This window comes from Sinocyclocheilus grahami, unplaced genomic scaffold (genome assembly GCF_001515645.1).
Source record: "Sinocyclocheilus grahami isolate Dianchi unplaced genomic scaffold, SAMN03320097.WGS_v1.1 scaffold168.1, whole genome shotgun sequence".
NCBI classification, from domain to species: Eukaryota; Metazoa; Chordata; class Actinopteri; order Cypriniformes; family Cyprinidae; genus Sinocyclocheilus; species Sinocyclocheilus grahami.
In genome coordinates this window covers 889,163-902,981 of record NW_015505347.1, presented here as the reverse complement: position 1 = coordinate 902,981, position 13,819 = coordinate 889,163, and the positions used below count along the sequence as shown (strand labels likewise).

At 35.3% G+C, this 13,819-nt stretch overlaps 1 protein-coding gene across 1 annotated transcript; it reads right to left on the bottom strand.

Annotated features, from left to right (window-relative positions):
* Positions 1-294: 294 nt before the first annotated feature.
* On the bottom strand, positions 295-11,280 carry LOC107593303 (protein lin-28 homolog B-like). Its single transcript, XM_016282959.1, has 3 exons — positions 11,064-11,280; positions 10,291-10,442; positions 295-486 (listed from the first exon to the last, which is right to left on the bottom strand). Exons 1-3 carry the CDS (start codon positions 11,071-11,073, stop codon positions 295-297), a joined length of 354 nt encoding a protein of 117 aa, XP_016138445.1. The 5' UTR covers positions 11,074-11,280.
* Positions 11,281-13,819: the final 2,539 nt, after the last annotated feature.

Below are 13,819 nucleotides of genomic sequence, written 5' to 3'. Positions count from 1 at the left end.
TGAATCGCTGCTATTAAACAACACTGGTTAATACTACTGCTATTATTATTATTATTATTATTATTAAAAGCAGACTTTTGTTTATAAAGACCAGCAGCAGCTGCTAAAGGCAAGCTATAAATTGAAAGAATATACTGTAAAGTTGACCTTCACTTTAGCACACATTTATTATTAAATTTATGCAGAATGAATAGAACACGATATGAATTGTGAATAACTGAACATAATCCAGTTTGGTCCAGAGAAATCGAGACAAAATTTATTAAACTACATATCCCATCATGCTCGGCGCACTCACCGGTCTCCCTTTGGTTTGCGTTTGAGGGGCGGGGCCTTGCCTTTGGGGCGTCGGTCACTGCCCGAGCATGGGCCCCCGCCGGGCCCCGTGACCCTGAGCGACTCCAGACCTTTACTCGACCTCTTGAAGGTGAATTCAACCTGCTCGCCCTCCCGTAAGCTCCTGAAGCCCTCCATCACCAGCTTACTCTGAACACACACACACTTCATGTAATACAGATATACAAACACATTTATATCATCTATAAATATATATATATATATTTATTTTAAAAAACAGACCAGTCATAGCAACAGAGAATATAATTCAACAAAATCTAAAATATATATACAGTATGTTATTTGACAATATTTGATAACTCTGATATTCTTGTTCACAGCTTTTATATTCAGGAGAACTGTATCCACTGCCATACAAGATGCTTGGTAGCAAATATAACTGCAAATACTTGTAACACAAATAATGTATATGACGTAAGTAAACTTTTACATCAAAATAACATTTTAACAAATGTGAATCATAGTTTTTAATGAGTGAAAATGAATTCAAAAATCCTCTACATAAAGCAGAACGCCAGACAAAAAACCCACAGATGTACATTTGTATTTAATCATTCAGCAGATGCTTTTATCCAAATGAGGACCATTAAAAGCAACTTATCAAATGTATTATTCACAGTCAACACAGCGCAACCAAGGTGTTTATTAGTTTATTCAAATCCATCCTTCAATTTATAAGATTTTCTGTCATTATAAATGAAAAGCAAAGACTGATAAAAGCAATGAATTCTGTTCATTTCAGTGAAATGCAATTAAATCACCACAGAATCTGCAATTTAGCATTGAGTTTCTTGAAAATAGTTTCATCACACATTAGAGCTGATCTGATGAATTTATTGTTCAAATACAATTAATACTACAAAACACAGCTAAGATCTAGTTTTTGATTATGCCAAAAACACAACAAATACGGAATATGTGTCTATGTTTAGGCATTTGTTTGTGATTTAATAAATAATCAATTTTCCACAAGCACACTGAGAGCCTTCCAACACAAAACCAACACATTCAAACAAGTCGACTTCATCACGTAACGGTGATTTAAGTCATGATTGTGATTCAAATGCATGAATACTAATGAATGCGATCCTGCAGCTACAGAAAGCTCTCTATGGTCTCGTCACAGAGGCAGTGCTACTTCATGAAATTAAAACAGCAGTAACGTAATGCATGAATCAAATGCAAGAGGCAAAGCGCAGCTGACATGTATTCTCATCATTTACATTCCTCTAGAAACATCAATAGATCAGTAGTGCCGCATCACTAGCTCTGTTCAATATGAATATCAGCACTGAATTCACATCTGGACTGATGAATGATCAAATGCCCAGTCAACACACCTTCACAGCTCTCACTGATTGCTTTTTGTCACGGCTTCACGTTTAATTCAGCCGGGTGGGAAATTAATGCATTTCATTTCTCTTAATTGACATAATGGGCATAAAAAGCATTCTGATTGAACACTTGCGATGGCGAGAAATTAAAAATCCAGAGCATAAGAGAGAAGTGCATGTATGAGAAAAGCTAGGAGCAAAACCCTTCACACGCAGACATATTAGATCTTTTCTATTGGAATATCAATCTAAACAGCTCAACACACTTAACAGGATTAGAGCTTGGTAAACACACACACACACACACACACACACAAATAAATGAAACAAATACATATCATTTATAATAAATACACATATATTTCTATCTGTAAGTAATAATGAAGCAAAATTTGTGAATCAGTCATTAATATTATTATACATTAATATATTGTTTTGTATATTAATATATTAATATTATCTATCAAATCATAGAATAAAAATTTGTCAGGTTTTAGTCCAATGTTACAGTGTTCATCTATCTTTTTCTTTCTCTTCCTTTCATCTATCTTTCTTCTTTCTTTAATCTATCTTTTTTCTCTTTCTTTTTTCAATCCATCTATCTGTTTGTTTTTTTCTTTCTTTTTCTTTCTGTCTATCTGTTTTCTTTCTTTTCTTTCTTTCTATCTGTCTGTTTGTTTTTTTCTTTCTTTTTCTCTCTTTCTATTTTTTCTTTCTTTCTCTCTTTTTTCTGTCTTTCATCTATCATCTATCTTTATTTTCCTTTCTGTCTATCTTTTTCTTTCTATTTTTTCCTTTAGTTCTTTCTGTCTCTTTTTTCTTTTACTTTCTTTCATCTGTCTTTTTTCTGTTAGATTGACTATCTTTTCTCTCTTTATTTTTTCTTTCTTTTTATTTTTTCCTTTCTTTCTGTCTATTTCCTTTCTTTCATCTATTTGTACTCTATTTATTTTTCTTTCTATCTGTCTATTTCTTTCTTTCTGTCTATCGTTTTTCCTTTCTTTCTATCTTTCTTTCTTTTTTCTTTCTTTTTTTCTATCTGTCTATTTTTCTTTCTTTCTTACTATCTTCTTTCTTTCATCTATTTTTTCATCTATTTCTTTTTTCTTTCTATCTGTCTATTTCTTTCTTTCTTTCTGTCTGTATGTCTATCTTTTTTCTTTCTGTCTATTTTTCTTTTTATCTTTTTTCCTTTCTATCTTTCTCTTATTTTCATTCTTTCTATCTATTTTTCTTTCTTTCATCTATTTTTACGCTATTTCTTTTTTCTTTGTATCTATCTGTCTATTTCGTTCTTTTTGTCTATCGTTTTCCTTTCTTTTTTCTTTCTATCTGTCTATCTGGATCTGTAGTGTGAAAATAAACTGTAAACACTTTCCATTTATAAATATTTGAAAAAAATATTGTAAGTAAATGTTTTATTAAAATCAATTGTTTTGCGTGAACATAGTATTTTTCTCTTTCTACTTTAAAATATGTGTGATTCAATGCTTTACTTCATTCTTTGTAATTAATTCTTTACTAGCACTTTCTGAGTGAAAATGGTTTCTACACCAAATGTGTGTTTCTATTTCCAGGTCAAAGTTCAGAGAGAAGCAGTGCAAGCAGGAAGATCAGGCAGCAGCAGACACATTTCTGACGTCTGAACTCATCCAATAAAGCACAATTAAGAAACGTAATCCATGAGCACAGGAGAAGATGTGTGTCACATTGTTCCGCTCACTGCAGGGAAAAAAAGCAGAAACTCAAGAGACGGAAGACAGAAAGCAGGAGGGAGAAATACGGAGAGCGCCACCAAAGGGCCGGACGTATCGCACATCACCCCTCCTCCACATGTTTTCATCCTTCACTGTGACCTCTGACCTCTGCCCAACCCCCTTCAAACACACACACACAGGCATCCCGTTTCCCTGCGTTAAATTAACAACACACTTCTGCTCTGACTACAAGACGCACTCGCAGTATTTGATCTGCTGACACACACTACATCACTCCACACACACTCCTGATAGCAGCCGGATATGAGCTCTGTGTGTGTGTGTGTAAAGTGCACACGGTCAACTTACTTCTGATTGAACTACCTTTAACTTTACATTTTAAAAATGCCTTTGAGGATGATCACATTGTTTATAAATGAGTGTGAACGTACAGAATTACAAAACATTTGACAAGAACTGAAACAATTCCATCAAAGAGACGATTTAGACGTTCACGTTGATTTTATGTTTATGTCTGTTTGAATTACGATGAAGCTTAAAAATAAAAACATATGCACAGAAAACAAACAGAAACAGAATCAAAACTAGTTTATGTTTGTTTGTCATGAATTTTTTTGTTACTTTTTGTGTTTCTTCATTATAATAAAACGTATTGTCTTTTACTGAAAGCTTGTTATTTTTTAAAAAGCAAACATAAACAGCTGTCTAAAAAAGTAAAAGAAGTCATAGCTTTTGGTATCTGGTTTATGTTGCCTTTTTCTTATCTGTCCAAACCATTTGACTTGAGATTTTAAACCATTCTAAACAGAACTCACTTTTACATTTAACATTTGTGCTCTTGGCAGATGTTTTCTTAAAAAAAGGCACTTCATTTAATGAGTTTGTGATTTTAATCAAGTATAGATATGTCTTATGAGACCACAAATCAAGTCCTAAAATTAAACTAGCAAAATAATAATAAACAGAGCTTTTTTTTTATTTCATTCAAGAACCAATTCAACCAGTGAGCATTAATCAACAAGTCAAGCATTAATACGATTATTAAATTAGATTATTAAAAAATTAGTTAATAAAAAATACATAAAAAAAATACACTGCAAAATTTTTTAAATATATACAAAAAATTATAATCATTAGATTTCAGTGCTACAAAGCTGTGACGGAACTCTTGGACGGTGAGCTTTTGTTTTGTTTGTGTCAGATCAGTAGCTGGCTCCACCCACACACTCACTCCATATATGGGCAGAGCTGAAGGAGGAAGTCATGTGACCTGCAGCTTGTGTTGAGATGGAGAAATGAAGAACTGAACAAATGGAGAAATGGAGAATAAAAGAGCAGGATGCAGAAGAGATCGAGCTCTGGAAGAAAAGAAAAGAAATGACAGTGAACAAAACAAGGTAGAGAGAGTGAGAAAGAATACTAAAGACAATAATGGAGAAAACTGAAAATGAAAGCTCAAGTAAAAGCAGAACTAAAGTTTAGATGAAAACAGAATCTATAAAAGTAAGATCAGCAGAAGATAAAATGACATCAGCAGCTAATGAGAAAGAATTTAAGGCACATAACTACATTCATAACATGTTCTGGGTCATTCCTGTTATACAGTAATTTCATGTCCTCATTATGGGTCTTAACATACTAAATAAAATATTAAACTCAGTATAAACCTAATCATTTTAAAGATAAAAATCATGTTTTGTCACAACTACTATCACAACAGGGAATGGTAAATAAACTAAAATATATTTACATTTACTGCTATACATACAAATACAGTATTATTATTAACACTAAATTGGGAGTACATTGAATTTTAAATAGCCTAAACCTTAGTTTAAGCAGATATTATTTTTGCAGTGCATTATACACTTCAAAAATAATAATTAAAAACATTAAAACAAATAAAAACATTACCAATTGTTCCTGCATTTTTAGTTTCTCTAATCAAAACATTTCAAACTAAATTTCTCGTTTACTAACCGCTTTTATTAGCAATTAATATATAGTTTTTTTTCTGCACGAGTTCTCAATATCACAATCTGTCCTGTTAGCCTTTTGTAAAATTCCTTTAACTTACAAAACTGGCAAGATGAAAAAAGTATTAAGAAGGGATTTTACTGCTATTAGTTGGTTTGCATTACTAAAACATTTTGTCTTTATTAATAAACTACAAAAATGTTAAAAGAATATAAAAAAATAAATATTAAATTCACTTCAATTGACACACTCATGTACACAAACGTTGTGTAAATCAAATTATAATTAATAGTGTAAAGTGCTTCCTTAACTTCCTTAAATGACAACACAAACGTATTCAGTTTTTACGTTACAGAGCACACACATTCTGCATAACAGGAATGCGCATAAATGTATGCATCCACTACAGGTCTCATAATCCTGTGATTGTAAACCTGAATTATCCGTCTTAGATTAAAGATTTTACACTTCAATATATAATATAAGATACTTGTCAGCTTGCTTGATTTAAAGAAGTCTTAGTATTAGTTTCTTCTTAAATCCGTTTAAAAATGTCGATTTCACATAATAAACATTTTCAGCTTTCATTATTTACTGTGTAAAATAAGTGCCAATTTGAGGAACTGTGCATCTCATCTGCTATCATATATATTCATCCTGCACTCTAGATATCAGTATTGGCATCAGCAGTTAAAAAACAAAGGGATGGAGCACAGGATGAGGAGAGCAGCATGTATGTTAGAGGAGGAGTGAGATCTGTGCAGCAGTGAGAGGAGGAGTCTGGATGAGAGCTTAATCTCACTAGGGGCCCAGAGAAACCTCACAACTCACACACACACACACATTTAACTAGCTATGGAAATAAGGACATACCGCAGAACCCATCCCTAAAAGAACAGCATTTCTAGAATTAAAAAATATAATGTACACTACAAATCATTTTTCCAGTTAAACTTGTCCTCAGTTGTCCTCAAAGGGAGATTTTGCACACTTCTAGACATAAATTTGCCTTTAGGCTATAGTAAAGTGAGAAATAAGTGTAAACACTGATTACATATTTAAGAACTTCAACCTGTCAGTTCACTCATACAATTTTTATTTTATACACACTTAAAAATAAAGGTTCTTTATTGGCATTGATGGTTCCGTGAAGAACCTTTAACATCCATGAAACATTTAGATTACTCCAAAGGTTCTTTAAAGTGAAAATAAAATGTTCTTCACGCTAAGAAAAAAAACAGTTCTTTTTAGGACTGTTCACTGAAAGGTTCTTTTGGGAACCCAAAATGATTCTTCTATGGCACTGCTGTGCAAAACCCTTTATTTTTTAAGTGTATTTGTTTTTACAATTACAACCTCTTGAGCTATAATACAATCTGGTATCGTAGCTCAGTGTAATTGACTACTTTTAACCAACAACCTATAGAGGTCAAGATAAAATGTACATGTTCAAATTCAAAGTAATAAAGATAAAACAATTTATATCAATAACAGTTTTTGTTAAACATTTCTCATAAAGGGAAATGACATTTTGTCAGATTTAGTTCACATCTGGAGATCAATTTGTGCACAAACTATAGCAAAGTGAGCAACAGATATAAAAGGCACAACTTCACTGCACAAACAAAATAAATAAATAAAGGTTCCAAAAACAACAATACCAAAGCAAAAAGTAATTCAAATTTAAAACTTCAGTCTTTGCCTTAAAATTGTAAGTATCATCAAACGGACTCTAGGAGTTACTTCAACTCAGTTTTTAAAATCTCGCCTAGTTGAATCTCATATAACTTGCCATGACTTACTGATCATACCATTTCAGAAGAACAACCCCAAAGAACCTTTCAGTAAACGGTTCTTAAAATAACCATTTTTACCTAACATTTTAAAAACCTTTTTCCACTTTAAAGAACTTTTTGTGCAATGGAAAGGTTTCATTGATGTTAAAGGTTCTTGTACACCCATCAAAGCCAATAAAGAACCTTTATTTTTAATAGTGTATATAGAAACACATGAAATGATCGAGTCATACACAGCGACACATTTATAAACAACAACATGCATTTGTGCGGTTAGACTAACACACGCACAAACACTGCAGGAGGTGCAGCATTCAGAAAAATCAAACACAAAGCTCCTAATGAAACACACACACACTGCAGTGCGTTGATTCAGAGTGTGAGGGCCGGCCAAAGCCACGCCTCCTTTCCCTTTTTTGTCTTTAACGAAATTCCTCTTTTAAAGAATGTTAGAGGACCCCAACCCCCACCACACACCCCCCACACACACACACAGAAATCCTCTTTACACATACAAACAAAAACACACACACACACATGCGTTCTCTTTTCTTCTGACTCACACTTTTTCCTGTCCTGGATTGACACAAAAAGCTCATGGATTTGTAGGAGATCTGAAACACTGCTGTGTTTCAATGAGGATACTGTATCGATGTACTGGTCGCATTAAAGGAGGCTAATGTAACAACGGTAACACTTTACTTAAAGCCTTTATATATAATGCATTTAAAAAGTATTTGAATGCATTAATTATGCCTTGTAAAGCACTTTATGATGCATTGTATGTTAACTGTAAACACAATTCTAATACTTATCTATTCATTGTTACACACACTTAGAAAGTATAATGGACTAGAACATGACAAACGACCAATTTCAGATGTAACAAGGAATAGGCAAATATTATATGCATTTTAACATTTAACTTTAAAAAATAACACATTATAATTTACATTATGAATAACTTTATAAGTGCTTCAAAGTAAAGTGTAGCCAACTTTTGGTTCAAAAACCATGCACCAGAAAGAAAGACTGCTTCATCAAATTTAATATAAAACAAATTTTAAAGATTCAATTTTAAATTATAGTCAGTGTGCTGGAACTGGTATCAGTTAAAAAACAACAATAACCTACTTTATCTCAAATAATTCACATTACTTCTTTGATATGATATTAACTATTTTGGCTGTCATTAATAGAAAAGTAAAATTCTAAAATGTTAAAAATATCAAATTATAAAATGTTAAATAAAATATTTAAATCAGCAGTCAAGTCAAAAACAGTTTTCAACTGAATACTAATAAAATAATGCTGATTACATATTCATATGCAATGCCGATTCATTCATACAATTTTTATTTCAGCTACTTTTATAATTACAACTTCATAGCTATAATAATTTATCATAACTCTGTGTAATCCGCTTCTTTTAACACCTACAGATCAATGTACATAATAAAATATGCAAAGAATAAAATATATATATATATCTCAAAAACAGTTTTGGCTGAAAATTCCTCATAAAGGGGAAAGACATCAATACATTTTCTTAGGCAGACATTACGCAAACAGCAATGCATAGCTACGTTAAGGTCATGGGTTCAATTCCCATGGTTGTATGAACTGATAAAAAACAATAACAATCTGGATAAAAGCGTCTGCCAAATGCATACATGTATTGTGCTAAACCACACAGTTCATTCTTGTTTGTAAGAAATGTGGCGTACTGCCAAACGAAACATGCTGTTTCTAATACATAATATCAGGTTTAGACACACACTAAGGGAATAATCAGCTGTACACACTGCTAATTCAAATTTGATACCCTAGTTCAACAATTTTATTTTTAAACAAAACAATTTGTCTAATATATCCATAAAAACACTAATCACAAGATAAATACATAAAGCAAAATCTCTTTTACTTAAAAATGGTTTTCAGCTATTGTAATTTGGTTACATCACAATAAAAGATTATTAAAACATTGTTGAATTCAAGAAAAGATTGCACAACTGTGATTTTAATAACTAGAGATATTTACACGGTTTTAAATTCTTTAAAAAATACTAGATAGATAGATGGATAGATAGATGGATGGATGGATGGATGGGTGGATGGATAGATAGATAGATGGATAGATGGATGGATGGATAGATGGATGGATAGATAGATAGATGGATAGATAGATGGATAGATGGATGGATAGATGGATAGATGGATAGCCACTTGTTTCCTGTGCAAACTAGCTGTTATGTTATTGAATTTCAGATTTAAAGGATTATGCAGATGTGTTATCCAGTCCCAGGAATCACTTTAACATCTCATTAACATCCAGCAGTAAACATAACACTGCTTGACAATATTATCACCACCGGATAACAAGAACACAATGTAACAGAAAGCAGCAAAACTGACATCAAAACAACAGTGCAGTGAGCTTGAGTGCTAATAGAACTCAGAAGAAACCTCTGCTTTTGTTCTTTAAGTCTGCGTATGCTATTTTAAGGTGCCGTGGAAAGCCTGGCAAATGATGAAAGGAGATAATTTCCGGTTTAGTACATGCGTCCGTATTGATTTAGCCCTGAATGTCCATGAGAAGAAGACGAAATATTGTGAAAGGGGGGCTGAACTACACCCATGTAAACACGAGAGCACATGATGTTCAGTACAACAGTTCACACCGAAATCGCTTGCCATTCTTCAAAATCTGGCTGTGAACGCCGTCTGATCATCGTGTGCTCCGTGTGACACATTTTCCGACATGTTGGCAGGTTTATCAGACATGTTCCTGTGAGCATGAGGCGAATAGAAACCAATGTCACGGGCTACTCTCTCTTTTCTCTTCCTAATAAAGGTACCTTTAAGAGCTGCATCGTAAATACCTCCGTGTTTACTACTAATACGCCGCTCGTCTGGTGATATCAATGGAGAGTGAAGATGCGTTTTTGGCGTTCTTAAAGTGACAGGGGATGAAAACACAAGCGCATGTTTACTTCTGCTTTCCTCGAGCACATCTGCTGCTGATGTCAATGAGATGCGACATATAACGTGAAAAAGAGTCAGAGGAGCTGAACGGCTGAAACCCAGCACGTGCATTATTGGACTTACTTGGTGAACGAACACGTCTAGTGGAGGGTCCACTGGCTTCCCCTCGCTGCTGGTCATCGATATAAATCCAAACCCCATGCGGACATTAAACCACTTGCAGTAACCCGAGCCAGCCAGAATCTGCGGCGACCCGACACCTTTGCGCGGCCCTCCTGTGCGGTCAAGGGAGAAAAGCCTATGATGTTGTGCGCTGATGTTTGAGATGTAGCCTATACTTTGTTCTAGGTGTGTACACAATGACCGTGGGTCTGCGTGGGCAGCGTTTCTGAGGGAAATCCCCCAACTACTACTCAACAACATGCATTCAATGCAAAGATGTGTCTTCAGCCAGGGCCGTAACCACCACTACAGATGCCCCCGTTTCTTTATAATCAATTAATATATGGGGGTTTTCAGTGACATACTGTTAAACTTTTAAATTTCGGTGCCTTAACCTTGTATATAATCTTACACCCTTGTCTACAACCCACCCTCTGGAAAACTAGAGAAACTCAATGAAAAGTAGAGCTACACTTGAGATGGGATGGCGCAGAGCATAGCTATTGCTCAATGTGCCTAGTTAGTAGCTACACTATGTAACTTCTTGCACATCTACCGTATGTGAACCGCCTGGCGTGGGGCAGGTGTGCATACGTTACCCGCCCCCCAAACCCCCCCACCCCCCACTACAGCTGGCTCAAACGGCTCTTCATCACACGTACAAACAACGTAAAAAAACGCGGTGGACAATATGAGTACGCGTGAAAAGAGATGTTAAAAAAAAGCATCGTAACCTTCGGCCATGTTTCCCCGCGGACCCTCCGTTCCAAAGTTCCAGCGAAATCGTTTCCTCCGTGAAATGGGGTGATACGCGTCACCGTCGATCCGACATCCCGATTTCCAGCGGGCACAAATTTAGCGCGCATGGTACGGCGTGCGTCTCCTTTTTGGATATTTTGTCATGTCTCTTTTAACATCTCCTATCCCCTCTCTCTTTCCCTCCCTCGCGCATTCGCTCTCTCTCTCTCTCTCTCTCTCTCTCTCTCTCTCTCTCTCTCTCTCGAACAGCGCCGCATTTTGTATATTTTTTCATGTCTCTTTTAACATCTCCTCTCCCCTCTCTCTCTCCCCCCCTCGCGCACTCGCTCTCTCTCTCTCTCTCTCTCTCTCTCTCTCTCTCTCTCTCTCGCGCACAGCGCTGCACACGTGACTCCTCCGTGATCCCGGGAGAGGGAGCGGACTCGGAACCGGGCTGGACTTCAGCTCTACAGCTGCGTCACGTAAAAGCATCAGGCTCAGTTTTCTAACGCGTGTTATGACGTCTAAAATCGGTTTTGTGCGTGTTCCGTAAATCATTCGAGAGACCATAAAAAGTCCAGCATTTTATTATTATTATTATTTTTTTTTTATATATATATGTAACAATTTTAATGATGCGTTATGTAACCAAATTCCAACCGCTGGTAACCAGTCATAATACTTTATAGTCTTATGAAAGTAAATATTGTATGACACTCGCTTGTTGTAGCGAAATGCAACAACAAAAGTTTTCCAGAATGTATCTCTTTATACAGAGGGTAGTAGATTTTTTTTTCTAGAAGTGTAGCCTACTATTCCATTAAACTGTAGGCTAGACTAATAAGCGTCGTAGCCTATTATGTAAAGTTGTTTTATGTTAAACCTTTATGTAATTAAGCAAAAAGACGGAAACGTGTCTTATGCACGCATTTGGTTTCCTTTCAAATTTACTACAAATATGTTTGTTCTGTTGCTGTTGCTGTCTTTCTGCTTTTGTTTAAACGTTTCCAAAACATTCCATATTATAGTTCGGGAGAAATGAGATCACTAGCTAATTATCGTTTGTTGAAGCACACTGCAGTTTGCATTTGTTGTTTGCTGCAGTACAAACGTCAATGAGACTGATTTAGAATAAGAAGATCTTTATTGACCAAGTCCTCACACACATGGATTTTTTTCTGGGTTACATCAGCTTTGCGCACTTGAAAATATATAGCCTACATGATGATACCTACATCAATGAACATCTAGAAAGAACAAACATGAAGGCGTAAAATATAGCCTACGTGTATTGCAACAGTATAGGCTATAAATATAAATATAGCCTCCAAACTACATGATCTGCTGATTCATGAAAAGATCAAACATGATAAAACATGGTAAACATACACATTGGTATGAACCCAAAATGTAACCCATATAGCCTAAATGGAATGTTCTAAAAATGAAAATATGGAACGGATGAAATGCAATCATACTTTCACATACTTTTTCTGTTTCTGTGCGTATTGTGTTCTTTTGAATTGGAGCTATCTGAGTGAACAGTAGCCTACTCAACAAACAAAAAAACTAATCAAATGTGCATTAAACCAACAAGTTGAAATGCAAAGATTAGGCTAATGGAAAATTGGCATGTGAAATAATTGTCTCCTGTTATAAAAATGTGATGTTTCCGTTTCTACAAGACATTCGTACAGTAAACGTTTCTGACAAGCTCATGATCAAACCTGATGCCTTGGCAGAGGATGTTTTTCTCTGTCTTTGAGTCAGAGGAAAAACACGTTGGAGGAGTGAATTAACAACTACCCCCACCGCTTCTACGCTCCGCCCATTTCACCCACCCCCACGCATCCATGCCGACCACCCTCCGGAATTCACCCCTGCCCCCAATCCCTGCACCAGTTCTGCTGTCGGAGATGCTGTGTGTGTGTTTGCTGGTGTGTGGAAGAGATGGATGGTGGTCGTGCCATTACGGCGCAGGTCACGGATCTGGTCACCGGTGTCAGATGATATGGAGTTTCTCATTTCCTGCACGAGGGTTTCCCATCATTACCATTCATAAAACGGCCCCGCGAGCTCCGGGAAACACGTCCAACGAGGTCACGGACACACCCTAAATGTCCCCGTTTGATCCCGTTCAAGTCCGCAAGCATCGAATAAGTTCCAGGACAGACAGATAAATAAAGATGATACTCGGTGGTTTATGTCTAGCTACTGGAAACGCAAAACGGGTCCGCGTGACTTCAGAAAGTCATTTAAATCAACAGCACTCAGGAATATTGATCTGAGGTAAAAATATGCTTGTGAGTGTAGAGTTTAGAAAAATAAAACAAGCAAAAGCGAGGCGTAATTCATCAGCAGGTTATTCAAACTTGTTATTTATATACATTTCCAATGAATACTATTACATATAAATGTTAATTGATTTTGACTTGTTGAGTTTATTGCTGGACTGAATAACAACACTCTAAAAACTTCCCTAAATCCACATAGAAGTATCGATTATGCTAACAGTCATGAATGCATTAAGTTTAAATTAAAGCCATGACAAAATACTTTTGTAATTCAATTGACATGTAAAATTGTGCATAAAGGAGATTAAACAGTAATACACACTAAATCCATAAATATTGCTTAACATTTTAATTGTTTCAATCCTGAATTGTTCATTAGCCAGGGTTAAACTTTTTTTTGATTAGCAAAGAGTTAAACTTTTAAAGTGTAAGGTCTGAAAGATCTCTTGTTTTCTTTT

Coding starts and splice junctions, on each gene's coding strand:
- LOC107593303 (XM_016282959.1), bottom strand. Junction 487..10,290: donor TAGACGTGTTCGTTCACCAA/GTAAGTCCAATA, acceptor GTGTGTGTTCAG/AGTAAGCTGGTGATGGAGGG.